The sequence below is a fragment of the Lytechinus pictus genome, chromosome 5 (genome assembly GCF_037042905.1).
Source record: "Lytechinus pictus isolate F3 Inbred chromosome 5, Lp3.0, whole genome shotgun sequence".
Taxonomy (NCBI): domain Eukaryota; kingdom Metazoa; phylum Echinodermata; class Echinoidea; order Temnopleuroida; family Toxopneustidae; genus Lytechinus; species Lytechinus pictus.
The window spans coordinates 16,916,974-16,938,119 of record NC_087249.1 but is presented as its reverse complement, the minus strand read 5'-3'; the positions used below and the strand labels follow the sequence as shown (position 1 = coordinate 16,938,119).

The following is a 21,146-nucleotide window of genomic DNA, read 5'->3' as shown; positions in this document are numbered from 1 at the left end:
AGGCCAAGGGTTCATTACATGCCGCCGCGCACAGAAAAATCAAGCCATACAAGTCGTGTGTTGTGGACAGTAGGATGGGGGGTCGGGTGTCCGGACACTTTATATTTTTGAAGCCTTCTTTTTTGTCTTTGGATTACACTAAAAATACGAATTCGATAGTTGTAAACATCTTCTATTTTGTTCTCTATAATATTTCCTAACATTTTGTACCAAACATTTATGAAACTTTGCTTGTAAATTTGTCCAAATGACTTTCTAAAACTGATCGTCCGGACACACAACAACTGGGTATACCAGAAGTGAGATCCCAGCACGCGCCACCGGCCCGGCGACGCACTAGTTAGAAACCCACTGCCAATCGCGGTTCATGGTGCGAGGTTAGAACCTCGCAATACGTGTAAGTGGATTAGAAATAGCGCGCTAATTTGAAAACTCGGGCTGGTGCAGACGCAGACAGCCTTACTGTGACTGTCTACTTAAAAAATCCCAGTCTAGATCTACTTTGAAGTTTGAGTCCAATTGTTTTCATAAGGATTTTTGTTATCCATATTCCATACACAAAACAATGGGCTTCTGACCTCAGTGAGACAAATGACAAAGGTAGTTTGAGTGAATGAAAATTATCTGATGGGTGTTATATCTGTTATCCTTAAGCAAGCCTCCTAGACTAGTCCTATGTGGGAGATTGTCTCCTATATTGGAGAGCATCTCCCATTGGCCATGCGCCTCTGCTTATTACAAAAATTGTGATTTTGTAAAGACTCACCTTATTTTCAATTCCACAAAAGTTGAAATATTGTATTAATACAAAAGAAATTGTATGACATCACTTTTCTCATTTGCATAACTGTTGTGCATGTTATCTGTTTTTTGAAAAAATAAGAGAAATTGTGAAATTTCATAACATTTTTTTGATAACATTTTGATTAGATTTATGCTTGACTTGCTTGTGTTATTTTCCTCTTTTAATTCGGGTCGACTTTCCCTTTAATTTTTAAATACATCTTGGAGATTGACTGACTTTTACTTTCCAAACACCCCTTTGTTTTGGAAACATCTGCTGGTAATATTGTGTTGTGTAAAATGAATGGCAGATTAGTGATAAAAGATGAGGATATTTTCAGAACATTTCAAATTTTCAATTCCCTTCTCTTTGTTTTTCTCTCTCTCTCAATTTCCCTCCGGCCCTCCGTTTCTCTCTTCCGTACCTAATAGACAAGAGGCAAGGACCTGAACGTCAAATTACCATCAAATATTGAACAAATGTCTGAAGATGGCATCTGCTTATTCAGGTATGAAATTTTTTTTTAACAGTTCATTAATTAGGCAATGTTTTGGAATTGAGAGGGATACATGGAAATATTTGATTTTTTAATTTGTTTGGTTTTTTTCTAAATATATATAGAAAGGTCATCCAATATATTGTAATTTTTGGAGATGATTTTGTCATTTAGTCTTAGTCCTTTAAAAGTTCATATTCTCAATACATTTCCAGATATAGACTATTATTCTGTAAATCTGTAATTATTATTTTATTTTTAGGTTGGCTTTTTTTTGTCCTTTACTTAAATCAGATTCTGAAGTACAAAGGCTAACAGCTCAAAACCAAGCTCTTTCTGAGGAATTAGCACAATGCCAAGTAAGTTCAGTTCCGTTCAGTTCAAATCGAAATGATATTAAGCAACAAAATAATAGTTTTATAAAATTTCAATTATAATGGATGGCATCAACTCCAAATCCTGAAAGCTTGTTGCAAGTGGGTCAGGAAAGCTTTGTCACTTTCATTTGTTGATATGATTAATGGAAAAAGTTGACTTGCAATCTTTATATTTTTTCTTTTGTATTTCTTTTTAAGTTACTCCTGATGAAATGCAAAGTGCACAGACTCTTGGGTTCACAGAGGTGGTTATGAGTCTAATCTGAAACCATTGGTTACACTAAATTATTATTATTTATTTGACCAAATCATGATACAACCATAGATGACATTATATACATGGTAAAAACAAACAAACTAAGAATGGAGCAGTGCTACATGCTGGTCAGGGGTGATAAAAGCATAATAAATAGCTGTTGCTTGGAAGCATATCACCCCCACATGTAGCACTGCGTACAAATATCAATTTAGAAAACAAATTACACAAAATATAATCTAGCCCAATGTTTGGCGAAATTTCTATAAAATAATAATGAAATGCAGAAGCTGATTGATGTTTTACATATAACTGGAGAATGATTGAAAGTGATAATTAGAAAGGTAGTCTACTGGTCATTAATAAGTAGACTGGTGAAATAAAAAAATGATGCAAAAAAAATTGCAAAAGAATCCAGGAATAAATGTACTTATCATTGCATGCTAAACTCATACCTGTTACTAAGGTTATATTAATGTTCCCAGTGGCATTTAAATGAAAATTTATTATTATAATCAGCAAACTCAAAACAGGCGGCTCATTAACGCTGTAATCTTCATGTGTTAGCAATTGAGCACACTGATTAAAGCATGGATGAATTATTGAGACTCTCTCTTAATATAAGCGCTAAATAAAGCATTTGTAATCAATGTCTGCCGAAGCATTTTTCAAAAACCACTTTTAAATTCAAGCCAATAAGTTCTGCATTTAGTTGGATTCATTTGACAATTGTACTCCATACGCAGTACAGATTATTGTTAATACAGGTCTTGATACAGATACAAGTACACTTTTACACCTTCAAGGCGATGAAACTAATTTTACCCAATGTGTTTTAATTGAATGGAAGTGCCTATTAAAAGAGATTTAGTTCTTCCTCCTGAGCGACCACAATTAACTCACTGATTATCGTGTCACTTACAATGAAGTCTTTTATACCATACTGCATAATGCTTCCATTTGTAAACTTCAAATTCTTTTTATGTAATGATATTACCAATAATGAATGTTGATTATTAATATTTTACTTTTTTCATTTGTACTAGTAATTTTTATATATTTTTACAGGCTGATAAAGAGTTTGTGTGGTCACTATGGAAACGTCTTCAAGTGGCAAATCCTGATATCTCGCAGGCGATCAGTTTGGTAGTTCAAAGGTACTTGCATTTCAATTACTCAAAATCAAAATACACTACACCAATGATTATTCATCAAACTAGTCGGCCAATGACATTATATTCTTGCTTTTTCCTTAAAAATAACAAGATTCAAGTACATACACACATATTTAAATTTTCTGAACATTCCATGAATAAAAATTTAGACTCATCACTCATGAACATTCTGGAACCCATTGTCATTGTGTTAAAGATATCAATATAGCAATGATGCAATTGAGATTCATTTTTTCAAGTTATAAGTAAAATAATGATAAAAAAATTATGTTCATGTAGCTCCTGTAGCATTTATAATTGTTTCCTGAAAGAAATCAAAATGCAATAGCTTTGCAAAAAAATTCATCTAAACTCAAAATTGGACCAGGTTTCCTTGTTGAAATTCTCTATCGATTCAATTTACATGTACCTATAATTTTGGCTCAATTATTTTTATTTTTTATTTTACAGGGAGAAGGAGAAAGCAGAAATAAAAGATCGTAAAATTCTTGAGATTCTCCATTCTAAAGATGACAGGATAGCTGAACTTGAACAGGTTAGTAGTTGATTTGCTGACAGATTCAGAACGGACTGAGCAAGACTGACCCCAGTGCACATCGCATCCCTGCTGTTCTTGACGCAACTTGTGGACACCACCTGAAACTGCTCAAGGAATGGTCCACTACCGTCTTAGGAGAAACAATTTTAGTCATAGAGTAGATTTCTGATGGTGGTGGTGATGGATGATGATGGTGTTGGTGGTGGTGGTGATGATGATGGTGATGGTGATGATTATGGTGGTGGTGTTTGTGACGATGATGATGGTGATGATGGTGATAATGATGATGATGGTGATGATGATGACGACGATGATGATGATGAGACATGCCTCATACTGGTCATGATATTCCTAGGATCTTTTGAAATTTGTTTTGTTGAAAGACAAAGTCATGGAAAGTCAAAGAATTTGAATTTGTGTATACATATCTCCTTTATTTTAATGATTAAGTATTTATTAAGAATATTACAACATAATCATTCAATACAAAGTTATAAATAAATCAAGATTTATTACAACCATACATTGTAATGAACATATTTAGGACATATCCTTATTGATATGTTTATGATGTTTGTAGAATGGACCTCTTTGATGCTTATTTGTCTTGATTCATACAGTGTTTGATTGAGATCTTTTCTGATTACATTTGCTTCTCTATGTAGCTTGTATCTGAGCAAGAAAAGAGACTTGCGGAAGTAGCTGAAAGGTATGGAATATGATATTGCCCATTATAAATTAATGAATGGCCATCACCTTGGATCATGCCCTACTGATTGGCTTCCATGTCAATCTCCTTGGAGATATTTTGTACATTTTTTTTCTTTTTTCAGTTATGAAATATAAAAGTGTACCCAACAGAAAAAAGGCCTTGCCCTAGAAAATATATTTTAGAGTTATAAGTGGAAACATTCCTCTGCCTAAAATATTTATCTTTGCCTAAAATATTAGGAGACTATTTGCAGACAATGAGAAGTTGTGGCAAAAAAATGAAAACCAATTTTGTCATTTTTGGCTTCCCATGATTGTTAAACCCAACTTCAGAAAAGGAGCCTATGAAAACGTTGCTGTACTTTGTTGCACCATATTTCAAATGAAGCTTTAAAAAATTTGTTAAGGTTGTTCACATCTTCTCAAGATAGCCCAATATATTTTTTTTCAGTGTAATCAAGAAATTGGTGTGAATCACTTGATTTGTTTGTTATTCAGCCATTAAAAATGAATTGGAAGATGATAGTATGCATATCATTTTTTGAATAAAATTCCTAATTGTTCATTAATGAAAAAAACTTGATCTTAATCAGTTAAGAGTGTGAGTATTGACAGGCCATAATAATATTCAACTACAGTAGAGTTCATAGTATTAGCTCATTTGACTTTCAAATGATTCTTAACTGTCTGAGAAGGATAAGATGATTGTCTTCACCATTAAAGAATTAGGAAAGAGCACAGTAAACATAAGGAACATACTATGTGAACTAATTTTGACATGTTTGGCTTCCCATAATTTTAGCACAGAGTTAGAACACGGTCTAAGTTAAACTCGAGTTCAGAATACTGGCCAAAGTGATTGAATTCAATTTCATTTGGATAATTAAGAGGCCTATATGTCATTTGATTAATAACTCTCTTCGAGAAGCTAAATTGTATTTTATATTCTATAATGTTGTTTTCAGAGTTGGTGATGCATCATTTAACAGAAGAGACAAATTTACAGAAGTGCTTGTGCAACATGAACAACAAATAAAAGATGTAAAGCAAAAGGTAATACACATTTTCTTTTGCTTATTATTTTTTTGTCAATGTCCCAAATCCAATAACTGCTCATTTAAGGCCCATTTGATAATTTCAAGAAATTTACCTTGTTGCTATGTTCCAAAGAAAGAACATCTTTAAAATTCAATCAATGAGGATTTAAAACAGGCCTATTCAGACTGACCCTACCCGGTACCGGGAGAGCTGAAATGAAAATATATAGGATTTGAAATATCATTGTATCTTTTCAAATAAAAATACATACAATACATGTACATACAAGATACAAATAAAAATAAAGTTAATTAATGTCTGAGAAATTAATTTACAACTCTTGGGTGTGACTTGTGAACCCCCTTTTCATTTTCTTCATTATTATTATTTTCATTTGATCCAGCAGAAAACATACAATATAAAATCAAATCAATTAAAAAAACACCTCAATATGGAGGTGAAATCAAATTTGCAGTAATACAAATATATTTAGACACTAGATGCACCTGGCTGAGCTACCAGGTATCAGACAAAGTTAACTAAACAAATGTAGCCCACAGGCCTTCCTAACCCATACCCAATCCAGATTAATCCAGTGTTTTAATTCCATATGACATGGAAAGTCATAACATAACTTTGCATTTAAGAAATATATATTATGTACCAAAAATTATATCTATATAAAGCCAATGAACTAAGATATTAAAATGTACTTGTATCAGTCATACATGAACTCTCAGATCCCTGACTTAACTTATGGAAATAAATGGGAAAAGGTTTTTCCTATCATCATTGTCACATTCAGTTGTATCATAACCCTGGATTACAAACGACATAATGATAAATATCCTTGTTTATTCTTTTACTAACACTTGCTTTTAATATCACAAGTCCCCAAAAGTGAATTACGGTACAATGATAAGTTGGTGATGAAAAAATAATAACCCCAACTTTAACGTACCAGCTGTTACATGCTACGCATAATAGTATATTATTGACATTTTTAGGACAGTGCTATGAACACAGCTTTGACCCATCACTAAAATGTGATGTCAATCTTTGCATAATTTTTTTTATGCTAAGTACAGAGGTGTTACCTATCACTGAAATATGATCTCTTTGTTGTATGATAACGTATGCTAAAGTATACAGGTATTACCCATCACTGAAATATAATTTCTTTGCTTTTGTGTGTAGGAGAAGGAGCGGAATGATAGAATGCAAGCAATATTAGATGATAAAGATAAAGCAATGGCTGAGCTGAATGCAGAGAAAGAAGGTAAGAAAACTATAAAGAAAAAAATGGGAAATAAAAAGGCATACACATTGTAACAAAAAGGAAAAGAAAACCATTACAGATAGTTTACTGTTCTTGTATTGTGTATTGCCATCAAATAAAAGATACTGATAAAATCACAATATACATTTTATGTGGGGAATTATTTTCTTTATATTATGCCCATGTAGGCCTACTTGTTATAATTTTATGGCTCTGGAGTGGAGTCTTTTTCAGTAAAGAATCATGATACATTGCCTATTTGAAGATTTTAGTGATTTCTTTTTATTATAAAGATATGTAAGCATCAATGGAAAGACAGAGTATGGAAGGTTTATTTCCTTGTTTTGTTGTTTTATGTTTTTTTTTTTGCTCATATACATGGTATGATTTTAGGGTTATGAAATATACCCTCTGACAGGAATTGTGTTTTGAGATAGCATGTTTTGTATCAATTGGTTAGAACTGGAGCAACAGGTCACCAGACTTGAGTCAACAGTAGAGGAATCGCAGACAGCCCTGGCCACCATGCAGGAACTGAATAGACAGTATGAAGCCAAGGTTAAGGTGAGAGGGAAAAACTGTTTGTTTGAGAGGACAAGTCTACCCCAACAATACGTTTGTTTGAATGAAAAGAAAAAAGTTAAATCAAGATAACTCTGAAAATTTTAATCAACATTGGATGTGAAATAAGAAAGTTATATCATTTTAAGATTTCTCTTATTTTCATGAAATGGTCATTTGTTCATCACAGTGATATGCAAATGATAGATTCTATATTTTGCACTTACCCACTTTTCTTTTTATATTTCATTATCGGTATATAAAATATAGAGTACTTCAATTCAATAGATTTGATAATGATGAAACATGTTAATTTAGTCATGATAGGTTGTAACAATGGCATTCCAACATATTCGAGGAGGAATCTACTTTGTCTCACATTATAGTGAAGAAAAATTAAGATATTTCATATTTCGCATTATGAAATACAAAGGAAATTATTAGTGGGTTTTGTCATCAGTTCCCCTACTCGCATTTTGACCATGATGTACATTATTTTTAACTAAGCATAACGTTGAAATGTCATTGCTTCTTTCACATCCAGGGTTTCCTCTTTTCATTCAGATCAAATTTTTGTTGAGGTGGACTTGCCCTTTAATATGGAGCAATAAAGAATCCATATTTGTATCATAAATGTATGCCTTGAGTGAGGAGGGGAGGGACATGGGTGAGAGTTCATTTCCCCTCTTAAAGCATTTTAGTTTCCCGTTACAAATTAAATCAGAGACTAATTCATTTTATTTAATGTATTGTGTATAGGTATTTCAAAAGGCATATTTTAAAACTAGCAACACTATTCATAACACATAGTCGGTGAAAAAGCATATATTGTAGGTCAGTTCACTCTCTCTTTTATACATAATTCTTAATTTTCCTGAAATTTTAGGAATTGCAGCTTGGTCTTGAGGATGTAGTGAAGAAGGCAAGGCTGGCATCCAGTGAGGTGAGTTATTGATATAAATATATTGATTTTTTTTATTACACTATGGACATAAGATTAGATTCACTGACCATAACATTATAAAATTAATGAAATGAAAACATGTCAAGTGACTTTATAGACTTGACTCAAGTCTATCATTAATTTCATTTATTTTGAAATTAATGATACAGATTAAACCAACATTCTCTCCCGTTTCACCGCTGGGGCTGGGCTATGGTTAGGGTTTTGTGTAACCCTTAACGGACACATTTTATGGAAATCTTTGCCAGATATCGGGTGTATTTTACTAGAGTTTAATCAGTAAGAAATAAGCTTTTGATTTGGTTATGTAATTATTTTGGATGATTTCAATTTTGATGACTGTTTGGCAACCTTAGATGATGCCAGTTTGTGGAAAATGCTCAAGGTCATGCGAGTGGCACCATTCAAATTCTAAATCAGCATGCTAGAATTGAAAAGAAACCAAGATATAGTGTACATAAAAAGTATATCTTGACGAGGTAATGCAATTAGCTACAACAAAGTTTATTCAATTTGAATATACTTTGTCGGAGCTAAATGCATTTGCTCATCAAAATATACTTGTTTCTTCTGTATCCAAAACACATATTTTCTTAATCATTATAAATATGTATGTATCCAAAAACAAATCTTGGGGGCCTAACTTTTAATAGAACTAATGTTAATTTCTGTTATTTTTCAGCTTGACAGTAAAAATGAAGGTCTGCAGAGAGCCAAAGCAAGACTACAAGAGTTGACCATTGAGTTGAAGAACAGTGGTCAAGATCTTCATCGGACAAGGTCAGAACCATTATGATCAATCTAAAAATATTTCTAAAACCTTTGGATTATGAACTTAAAAGAATTGATTTCTTTCTCTTTCTCTCTCTTTTTTTATCTTCATTCTATCATTTCTGATGATAATATATAATATATATAATTTATATAATGGCAATAATTTAATTTGCTGCTAATTCATTGGGAGAAAATAAGTCATGTACACGGGGAAGAAAGAGAATACTACAGGATAATAAAGTAAAGATAAAATTCAATGGTTTTGGAAGGGCTGTATAGTACCCTGTATAAAAAAAAACCTATCTGGAATGCTATTTTCACCTTTTCAAGTGACACTTAATAGTTTGTGATGTTAAGATAATTAGGGACAGTGATTTTCCGCGATTGCGGAAAACGGACGGAATTCACGGAAAGGGCCTTTTGAAACGGAAAATGGCATTTCAAACGGAAAATCACGGAAAACATATTTTCCCTCAAAATACACAGAATAGCAACAGAAATTACTCCAAAATCACAACAAAATGAGAATATTAAATGGGCAAAAAACCCCAGAAAATACGATCTCACTTCGCTACTATCATGACAATTCACACATCGTGACTGCACTCGACATCAGCACACTCGATTGTACCCCGCACCGTACCCGTACCCGGCCGGCCGGGTTGGGCTTCACATGCACACATGTATCGTTCAACTACATGTACACAGTTGTGTGTTGCTGCCCTCTACGTTTGAAGATGTAACAGCACGATATCGTGGTCTTAAAATCCAAGATGGCGGATTGGGAAAAGACGATGACTGATGATAACGATGTCCAAAAACCCCCAAAATTATCGATGAAATATCATTTCACCGTGAAATAATGCTAATAATATGAAAGGTGAGGATGTATGCATGCAAAATGGGTGTGTTAAAATATTTTATTCACCCGCATAGATCCGATTAGAACGGATTTTATTGTGTTGTTGGTACAGTAGCAGATACAAATTTTGACCAGTGCGAGTGGGCATGTAAACGTGTACACGGAATTGTCACTTTTCCGTGTGTACAAAGTCTATGGGGAAACGGAATTTCCGTTTTCTGACATGCTGAAACGGAATTTGAGATTTTCTGAAACGGAAAAGGCAATTTTTTGAAACGGAAAATCACTGTCCCTAGATAATATAGAAATAATTTCTATCTATTCAATGAGGACATCAAAACTATTTCGCGATTTGGCAATAAATTCCATCTGAAGAATATTTCATTTGAGTGTTACTTTTAAAGTGTCCATGGGATGTTTAATCCTTGTATCTCAAAATTTAAGAAATTTGTAGGAAAGTTCAGGAACAGCTGTATTTCAGAATTATGGCAATAGTGACAACTTGATATTGTCCTGAAAACAGTTTGGTAATTCATTGAGAGAACTCACTCTCTCTAGAGTAAAGAAGGGATTGTTGCATACCGGTCTTAAAGTTCTGAAATATAGCTTTTTTTCTTGAGCTGCCCCCACCCCCTCCCCCCCTCAAAAAAAAAAAGATAAATACATAAGGAGCCCACTGACAACATATAGGTTGTAAAAATCATTTCCTCAATTATTTCTTATTCCTTATAAAATGAACATCCTATATCTTTTCCTTCTTTGTTTCAGATTAGAGTATGAGGATCTGAAAGCCCAACATGACCAGGCTATACACCAGGCTGCACAGCAAGCACAACTCATACAACAGCTACAAGACCTACAGGCTGACACACACAAAGGTTAACAGTTTAGTTCATCAATAGAGAAATTTTCATTCTATTTACCATTGCCAGTAGGGGGATCTCCATGGGATGAGTATTCTTGACATTCAAATGCTCCTAACTTTATCATTGGTTGTCCAATTGTACTCAAACTTTTGTTGGTCAGATTCTTTGATATTCCAGCTTTCACACAACTAATTTGTTTCACTTGTTTCATTCTCTATTATGTGAAAAAATTTAGTTTTTCTCCAAATGTATAACTGTTGATGACAAGCTTAAAAGATGTTTTTCCACAAGCAAAATGGTCATTATAATTGTAATTTTCATCATATTCTTGAAAAATGATACATGTACTTTATAGCGATTTATATTGTCACATCCAGTACGAAATCAAATTATTCTCTGACAGCAAGCAAAGTAATTTCTTTGAAAATATATGTATTGAACTTTATATGGAGGTGTTGTGGCTCAATGAATGGAACAACAAGGTACAGGGTTCAAATCCACCACTGCACTCACATTCTTTGGCAAGGCATTTATGTTCATATGCCTCTATCCACTAACCTATCCAGCCAGGTGTAGTCAATGGGTACCCAGTAGGAAGGAATTCCTTGAATGCTTAAGCACCTTATCAGGGTAGCTGTGCTAATATCAGGGTAATATCTCTTATACTGTCTTCACACTGGCCACAAACACTGCTGCAGTACTGGAACTGTCCCGAGACAGTAGCGATGTTGCCTTCAGTGTGGATTCTCGTATCCGCAATAGACTACCGCGGGATAACCTCGCCTCGCTATAACTCTGCAACAAACAATCGCTAGGCAAGCCATAGTAATAGCAGCGGGACAGCGCTGTGACTGTCGTGGTGTTCCTTTAGTGTGAAGGCACACCGCTACAACACTGAGATAAACCACTTGTGATATGTTTACTATAATGTGGGGGCGTCATGGTCTAGTGGTTATGACTTTCAATCTGAAGGACGTGGGTTCGATTCCCTGCCCTCAAGTATTTTCGGTGTATCAGAGTCAGGTCACTCATGGGGTCATAAGCCAGTCAAGCCTACACATGTTTTGTTACAAAGGTCATTAAAATCACCAGCTGCAGTGTGGATACATGAAATTTATCCGGGGACTGTCCCGAGATAATTTTTCTGGTGTGAATGCATTTATAGCGGTGTCGCCGTCCCGCGACAGCACCGGGATAAATTTGAGAACCAGTGTGAAGACAGTACTATAAAAAAATTCATCAAATAAATGTTGCATATTACTATTATTATTATTGTTATTATTATTATTATTATTGATATTATCATTATTGTCATTATCTTCATCATCATCATTATTATATAATCCTTTGTTTCATTTCAGTTTTAAAGAATCAGGAGAGTGCTCATACACTGGATTCAACAAATTTCCAAAAGGTAAATTATCAGAATTATATACTTGAATGTAATCATGTTATTAAATCTTTGAACTGTTAAAATATATGCCCTATTTCCATACATTTCTTCCAATCAATGATAACTATCCCTATACTCCTGTCATTAATTTTGTTTGATTGTATTGCTGTCCATGCTAATATTTCATTGGTACATGTATTGTATGTTTAAAATTGTTTTATTTCTTTCTTATTTTTTTGTTTTAATCATATCTGTCATGAAATTTAATCAAATATACCTTTCAAAAGGATTAATAGTACCCTCCTCCTTTGGATGTAGTATTAATTCTACTTGCAAGCATATTTTTGAAAGCCATATATCCACATTTGCTTCTCTGTACCCAGGTGACATATAAATGAGTATAGGTGAATCTGATAGGAAAAACATACATGAATGTTCAATTATGCTAACCATAGTGAAAGCGGGTGTAATGATTATCACCAGTGCTTTGACACATTTGTATTGATTGCCGAGTTAATGTTGCTTATTTTTATTATTATTCTTTTAAAGGTTAGATTATTTTTTAACTTGTTACTATTGTTCTCCGGTACAGATGTATCATGAGCTCAGAATAAAGTTTGAGAAGCTTGTCCACACTGAAAAGGAACTCCGGCAACGATTGGCCGAGACAGAGGCTCAGATGACCACCAAGCGACCAATGAGAAGTGTCTCTTTGCAGGTCAATCTGAAGGAAAGTTCAAGTCAGAGGTCAAGATCAAGGTCACAAGAAGTCCTGAGAGTGGAACAGAGAGAAGAATGGACAACAATAGCAGGGTGAGAAAACTGATTAAGGAATCTACCATTCATGAATAGATTGAGGGGTTGATAGATGAACTAGTGGGTGAATTCAAGTACGGTGTTGAAATCTGGTGTTGGTGTTGTGAGAACACCAACACCAGCCACCACACTGTTATTGAAATCAGGCTGGTGTTGGGATTGACCTTGGAAAATGTGACATATTTCCAGTAGTTCATGTTGAAGGCTGGTGTTGAATGTCATCTGCTGAACCCAGCATTTGGGCTGGGGTTGACGATCTGCGTGTAATTTCCCCATTCACTAACACCAACTCTAAGGGTTTGGGAAAATGGTGATTTCAAGTTTGTGTTGGCAATCTCAAGCTTGCGAACACGATGAAACATCCCTGTAAAATTAGCTACTGTTGAAATGATTACAAATCATTTGAGCTTTATATATTTTGAGGAACAATAATGTTTACTCTTTCAAATTTTTTAATTAATTAAAGCATTGGTATTCTGTGCAATGAGAATTTAATGTAATTCTTCCCAATTTCTTTTTTGTTATCGAGGCTTCTCGCCGGACGAAGCCATAAGGTTGTCGTGAATGGTTCATTTTCTAAACCCTTTTCTCTGCCCTATGGTGTCCCGCAAGGCTCCGTTATCGGACCTCTCTTGTATATCCTGTATACTGGTCCTTTAGGAAGGATTATCAACTCTCATACAGGTATCCAGTATACTACCTATGTTGATGATACTCAGATATATATCACCATGAAGCCAGCTGATCGAGGAGTTGCTGTTCAAAGACTGTCTGCCTGCATTGCTGATATCAAGCGTTGGTCATCCGACAACAAGGTTCAGCTCAATGAACTAAAAACTGAGATGCTGCATATTTTCTCTAGGTTTAGGAGCTCAGGTCAATTACCTTGTTTAGATTTTCTCGCTGGAAATATCAGTGGTTCAGATACTGTGAGGGACCTTGGAGTTATTATTGATAACAACTTGACCCTTAACCAGCATATCAGAAATGTTTGTCGTTGTGCATCATGGGGTATTTGTAAGATAGGGAAGTTAAGAAAGTATCTTGATAAATCATCTACTGAACGTATAGTACATGCCTTTGTATCATCCCATTTGGATTATTGTAATGCTTTACTTGCTGGTTTACCTCAATCTAGTATATCCCCCCTTCAAAGAATTCAAAATACTGCAGCTAGACTGGTAACCCTCACAAAGAAATTTGAACATATCACCCCTATTCTCTACTCCCTCCATTAATTGGCTTCAGGTTCAAAATAGAATTATTTTCAAGCTCCTTCTCCTTGTCTATAAAATCATCCATGGTCTCGCCCCATCCTACCTTCAAAATCTTATCTCTCTTTGTCCCTCATCCTCTGCAACTCAACGTCTCCGATCTTCTTCTACTGCTCACCTTCGACTTTCTCTAGGACCCCGCACTTTTACCCGTTACGGCGATCGTGCCTTTTCTGCTCTTGCCCCTAAACTCTGGAACAATCTCCCCATCTCCATCCGTAATGCATCCACTGTCGAATCTTTCAAAACACTCCTCAAATCTTACCTCATTAAGCAGTCCTCTTAATTCCATATCCTGTTCTCTCTCACTGTATTTTGTTACTTCTTTTTTTTTTCTCTCTTTCCAATGCGCTTAGAAACTGTTAAGCGCTATATAAATGTTAATTATTATTATTATTATGATTTAGCAGCGCAGAGGCGTGATGTCACGAGGCATCGAAAACGCAATCGGTATTGTTCTTCTAAACCCAGCTCGGTTCAGCAGCCTTTTCACGCTCTCAACACCAACACCGTACTTGTAATCACCCATTCATTGAAGAATTGAAGGAATGACTAAAGATAGTAGGATGGATGGAAGAAGGAAGGAAGAAATTTGTTGAATAATTAATGATTGCAATTTACCCGCCTTTATGAACGTGAGCATTTATGTTACAGGGCCTTAATGTATGCAATTTGATATTTGTATGGTGTTCAATTTTTTTAAAATTCTTATTGGATTTAGAGTTCCACAGAGGGGTCCAATTGACCATGCACCCAGCTCCGATCATCAAGTAGTCAACGATAGGGTGAGAAAAACTCTATGTATAACTATGATTTGACCCATTCGGACACAAAAATACCACATCTCATGGTGTGGCTGAATAGCATTATATAGAGCCCTTAAAAAATCATGCAAATAAATAAGAAAATGTGGTTAAAATAAACAAACTGTTCCCATCTCACTCATATCTGTATATTTGTATCAATGCAAGAAAATTTTATAAAGGAAAAAAAATCATGAAAATCTTGAAATTGGCAATGCAATTTAATTGTAAGAATAAATCAATTTTTCATACAAATTAGTAAACTTTTTAGGCACCCTTTAGCATTTAGTATACCAATATGTTTCTAGTTCTCTGATCAATACATAGACTTTGAAAGGAAACTGTAGCAATGAAATGAAACAGTTCACAATTGCCAACTAGCTTACGGAACAACATTTTTTTAAATTTTGTTAATATTCACTTTATTCTGTTTTATCAAGATCTTTGTTTCACTTTGTAATATACACTGTATATTGCATCATTGAATAAACAACCTAATAACCAGCATTGTATGCATGCTACATGTACATGCACATATTGTATTATTATCATTATTATTATAATTATCAATTATTGTGATTTGTTGTTGTTATTATTATTATTACTACTACGATTTAGGCTACATCAACTCCAACCAAGCGTTCGGCTCGTCGAGCCAGGTCTCTATCTCCATCAGGGAGCCACCGCTCCTCCAACCAGGAGCGGGCTGGAGCCTGGAGCCATGGGAGAATATCAGATTTCCTGGATGATGCGGAGAAGGAGAGAGGGAGAGGAAGGGAGGCTCGGAAGAAAGAGGATCTAAGGAAGCTCTTGAGGCTAAAGGTATGTTCCAACACTAAATTAGATTAAAACATCTCTAAAGCTTTGGTAAAGGGTTGGTAATGTGAACATTACTCGAATACCATTGACCTTTACAATATTACAAAAGCATAGTAGTCATTGAATACCCTTTTTACCTTTCTTTTTTAGAATATAAAGCCTCTTCTCAATGGGCTGAATTTTCTTAGTATCTTTGTCATTAGCTTTCTAATATCCAATAGATTAACAATATGAAAGGAAGGATCAATATTTTAAAGGAAAGGAAATGCATCACCAAAAGAGGGTGCTAGATTTGAATTTAAATTCTATCAGCTGGAAAAGTGCCATATTTAATTTCTAATACTGTCTTTTTTGTAGAATCAAGAGGTTGAAGAATTGCGGAAGGCCCACAGTCGACGTTTGGAGCGACTCCGGACTCTGCAATCTGCTTATGATGTCGTCAAGGAACAGATAAAAACGTACGAGCAACACGAGAGGTAAGAAAGATGTAATGAAGTAATCTTTGCTTTATTGCCCCCCTTTGATAAAAGAAAACAAGTGACTTATTAAAGGTAATCTCTTTTTAAGTCAAGAGGGCGTTGAACATATGTACGCACTGCAGATGGCGCCAGCTGCCCATTGAATCAAATTTATATGATGCCTACACAGATGCCTTGACTATTCTCATCTTCTGTAGCAAGAAATTTATCCACATTGGCTGCACTCTACCCAGGTGAGGTGAATGGGAACCTGGTAGGATTCATTCCTTGAATGCTTTACCACATATATGGCAGCTCAGGTACAGCCAGTGTAATAAGGAAATTTCACCGCATTTTGAAATTTATATTATACAGTGGTAAAGAGAAGAAAAAGAAGAAGCTACCTCGATCTGAGAGCAAGGAACTCAGACGAGAGGATTCTGATGGTGTTTGGAATGAACTTGCTTACTACAAACAGCAGACAACAATCCTCATGCAAGAAAAGTAAGTTACCTTGACATTTCATATTTCACTGTTGTAAGGGCTCCGAACAACGGATTTAAGCCGAGTAGAATGCTTTAATTACACATTCATATTTGATTCCCCCCTAGATATTGCAAATTTGCAAAAACCAAGTGGGGTGGGATTGTGGATTGCTTGTGGGGCATTGAATCCAAGCAATGGCAAACAATCTGTAGTGAATTTGATGTTCTGTATAATTTTTGAACATGTTTGTTTACGCGCTTCCTTTTTAACCATAAATTAAAGTAGTTGCAGTAAACACTGATTTCATGGGAAAGTCTGCAAAGCCAAGATTAATTGTCACTGTATCATCATTGATCTAGATCTGGTATAGTTACATAAAATCATGAATTTGAAGCTGAAAAAAACGATCACACCGAAGATCACTAAGCAGGCACATGTGGGGGCAGTGTTTATGATTGCTTGCGAAATTGGGAAATGACTCAACATCATGCCTGAATATCATGCTTGTTTTACTACTTTCTCAGCAATTATACAATTTCTTTTTTTCATTAATCATGATACCTGTTACTTGCTAATTTATTGATTTGATAGAAGATGAATTGAATTGGGTAAATCAATAGATTGAATTCAGTATAAATGAAATGGATAGTGTTCCCTGGCATGAAGTTGGATTTAATGAAAGCAGGAAAACAAAAGATAGATGTTGAAGAAAATTTGGTGAAAAACCATCAAAGTTTGAAAGTTGTGGATTGTTGAAGTTTTAGTTTTGTGACATCACTTTTGAGGAGCTCCCACAATAGTGGTCATGAGATATATATTCCATAAAATACAATTTTCTTAGAAATTGAAAATGATGTCTTAATGGAACAAATGTCCGCAGACATTTTGAAACATGGGGATGCTAATGAGGATTCTGCACTAAGATCTCTAAGTTACTCTCAACTAGTCCTCAAATAGTGTTTTTTTCCTTTGTGAGAAATGAATCAACTTGCTCATTTTTAGGATGAACATCGAAGAAGAGATTGATAGACTTCGGGTCCAGTCTGCGGTGGATGCCTCTACTATAGAGGACCTAACTAGATGCCTTGAAGATGAGAAAAATGGTGATTCAATTTCAATTAAATTTCAGTTAAATTTCAATTCAATTTCAAATTCAATGCAATTCTATTCAATTTCAATTTATTAGTCTGTGATATACATAGAACCATTTTCTCCACTCGCTTTTACATTGATAATTACACACGTTGACATGACTATACATATCTATAGTCATTAAAATGAATGAAATTAAACATTAAAAAAAATTGCACTAGTAGACATGACAAATAAGACAAATGAAGAGAAGGTTATGTGTGAATAAAGCAGGAAAGGCATGCATATGCATTTGTTTTTCACATATATTCATTTATCATCATTTATTGATTTATTAATTACACTTTGTTTTTACAATCCTGGTGATTGAATAAGAGTCAGAAAATTGAGCATATAGAAACATCTGCATTAAGCGCCTTATAAATGTTAAAATAATAATAATTATAACTATTATCATTATTATTAGATATGTTTATTGATATTTTATATTTAGAAACCGACTTTGCAGGAGGTACCAAAGTCTGAATCAATGTTTCTTCATTGAAAATTACATATTTTTATTAGCTGATTTCTACAATTGATTGTATTTATCATTGTGTGTACATAATCAATCATATAAATCAGCCCTAGATTGATCATTATGATTTGTGTTACAGGGCACTGGTAAGCATTTCATCAACATTTTTCACCTGACATCTGATGAATATCCTTGATTTTTATTGGCCGAGCACAGTTCACTGTAACTGTCAAATAAAACAGGACTTGTCGGGTGAAACGTCAAACAAGCCCTTTCATGAAGCATTCCTCAGGTACCCGTCTACACCTGGGTGGAGAGTGACATAATTATGTAGGCAAGTGCCTTTTATATATTTATATCTATATCTCTTTTTTTTTTATCCGAGGCTTGGAAAGTCAGCTTGCAAGGCTCAAAGCTGCTAACAAGAGAGAGGAAAGGGAAAAAGCAAGGGCTGAAGATCTATTTGAAAAGGTATTTAGGAATGAATGTGCATGGTGGGAATATGGTTATGGTTTGAGCCATCAAGAATAATTGTTTATTATTGTTCTTGTAACAAGTGTTGCAAGAAACTTGCAATCGATCACAAGTCAATTTTAGTGCACAAATTCAATTGACAGTCATGCATTGATTGCAAATTTGAAATTGATTGATGGTGTGGCTTCTTGCATCAACAGATAGAAATTTATTTGCTTTAGTTAATATTACTGTTTCACTTGTAAATTTGCATTTGAAATTTGCAATTGATTGCAAATATTTTCTTGCAACACCCCCTTAGTGTGATTACATGGATAGCATCTTTAACATTAAAATCTATTAAAATTATATATTTTAAATTTCATATTATAAGATAAAGAAGGAATAGTGAGTGATCAAATGTGTAACATCATCTTCCTTTACATACTGGTACTACCCTTGTATTAAATGCATATCAGTTTTATGAACTACCAGTAAGAAAAACTTTTAATGCATTTTGATACATGAAATTTTCTGTGTTTTGATTCTTCCCCTAGTCATTCAAATCAATTTGTAGTTTTAGTACCTTTGGCCTCTCAGTAGGCCTAAAGTGTTTTGGGGGTTTGTCTTTTTTAGGTTTATCTGACGTAGCAACAACAGATTGTGGGACTGCTAATCCCAGTCCCACAAATAGTCCTGTTTACTATGAATAGAGTGATTCAAATTTATTGCTGTTTCTTTTTAATATCGAATTGAATACAGACCCTGGACAACAACTGCTTGTTGTCAGTTGGTGAATTGTGACAGGATCTATATATAGTTCAGACTGTCTCCTTTGATGCCAAAGTACGCTAGCTTGATTCGTAGATGTCAGTGTCGTACTCGATCAAAGGCTTTCTTGAGATCAAGAGAATATCTGTCTGTCCTCTGCATTGTAAGCTGTGTGCCCAGTCATGGGTAGCAGAGATGAGTTGGGTAGTGGTGGAAAACTTCTGCCTGAACCTGTGTTGTTTATCTACCATGATGTTGGCAGCTACAAGCTTTGAGATGTGACTATAAGTACTAGGAGTTCAATTAGCTTACTGCAGATGCAAGTCAGGTAAATTGGTCTGTAATTTCCTGGGTCACACCTAACACCAGACTTGAGAATAGGGGTCACCAATGCAGACTTCCATTCTGTTGGAACAGTACCTGTATTGTAGCTCTGTCAAAACAAGAACCGAAGCGCGGTCATCGGCTATAAGCTTTAGTAGCTTAGGTGAAATTCCATCCAGTCCACATGCTTTAGACAGGTTTAGACTTGACAGTTGTTTGGCCACACTATTGTGATGAATATGCAAATGTTTAATGTCAGGATGTACTGCAAACATGTAGAACCTTCTACACATGTACAATATGCCTGTTTGTTCGTGAAGACAGAATGAAAGTAAGAACTGAGGCACTCTGCTTTGGTCTTTGCTGGTCATAAGGATACCTCTATCAGGAATGATGATCTCAGACCTGCTGCGTTTGATGTAAGATCAAAATTTTAAAGGATATTCTTGTAGGCTGGTCCTATGATGTTGTTTACATAATTGTGCTGTGCCTGGTGAACCAGCTTAGCGACTGTTTTCTGGTGCTGTCTGTAGGTCTTCCATCTCAACGTACTGGGGTTCCTATGGGCTTTCTTGAAGAGTCTGCCCCGTTTCCTCATTTTCCTTTCCAGGTCAGTAGGATCCATGGAAAGTTGTGTTGCATATAATGTTGCCTAAAAAAATTGCTTCGACTTGGGCAAATATTTGACTCATTGAAGGTTGACCTGTATTCTCATATAATCATCAAAAGCCCATCATCCCATCTATAAAATCTATCGTATTACATGTACACAAGTAACTTTAAAGTCTAAAAATTGCCTTGACTTTGGCAAATATTCGACTCGTCGAAGGTCGACTTATGTTTACATGTACCTGTATTCTTCTCAATTAGTCATCAAAAACCAATATCAGTGTGTTCATGTAAACCAATCTTTTTACATTGTATTCAGAACAAGAATTTACACAAATTTCTTCACAGTCTAAAAACCTGCTCTGACTTTGGTAAATATTTGACTCATTGAAGGTCAGCTGATGTTATACAGTGTTCTTCTGATGTAATCATCAAAAACCGATCACAGTATGCTCATATAAATCAATCTTATTACATTGAATTCAGAACAAGAGGCTGCAGAAGTCCGTTCAGGTGCTACATTCTAAACAGAATGAGTGGGCTGAGGAGAGAGATAGACTAGAAAGACAGCTCAGGTATTAAGAAGGCCTTCAATCACAAAAATTTGCTTTGATCTTGTCATCATTCGCAAAATATTGTAGATATCTATT

General features: G+C 34.8%; 1 protein-coding gene across 1 annotated transcript in view; it reads left to right on the top strand.

The window, feature by feature from the left end:
- Window positions 1-21,146, top strand: part of LOC129261720 (centlein-like) — a 31,436-nt gene that overhangs the window by 525 nt on the left and 9,765 nt on the right. Inside the window, exons 2-21 of the mRNA XM_064099908.1 lie at window positions 1,216-1,292; window positions 1,575-1,639; window positions 2,982-3,070; window positions 3,539-3,623; window positions 4,292-4,335; window positions 5,303-5,390; window positions 6,573-6,654; window positions 7,115-7,218; window positions 8,102-8,158; window positions 8,862-8,959; window positions 10,584-10,693; window positions 12,043-12,095; window positions 12,667-12,887; window positions 14,886-14,949; window positions 15,586-15,789; window positions 16,144-16,262; window positions 16,620-16,748; window positions 17,733-17,833; window positions 18,725-18,810; window positions 20,983-21,071. Coding sequence (XP_063955978.1) covers window positions 1,274-1,292; window positions 1,575-1,639; window positions 2,982-3,070; window positions 3,539-3,623; window positions 4,292-4,335; window positions 5,303-5,390; window positions 6,573-6,654; window positions 7,115-7,218; window positions 8,102-8,158; window positions 8,862-8,959; window positions 10,584-10,693; window positions 12,043-12,095; window positions 12,667-12,887; window positions 14,886-14,949; window positions 15,586-15,789; window positions 16,144-16,262; window positions 16,620-16,748; window positions 17,733-17,833; window positions 18,725-18,810; window positions 20,983-21,071 — 1,907 coding nt within the window. The 5' untranslated portion in view covers window positions 1,216-1,273. The remainder of the gene's footprint in view (window positions 1-1,215; window positions 1,293-1,574; window positions 1,640-2,981; window positions 3,071-3,538; window positions 3,624-4,291; window positions 4,336-5,302; window positions 5,391-6,572; window positions 6,655-7,114; window positions 7,219-8,101; window positions 8,159-8,861; window positions 8,960-10,583; window positions 10,694-12,042; window positions 12,096-12,666; window positions 12,888-14,885; window positions 14,950-15,585; window positions 15,790-16,143; window positions 16,263-16,619; window positions 16,749-17,732; window positions 17,834-18,724; window positions 18,811-20,982; window positions 21,072-21,146) is intronic.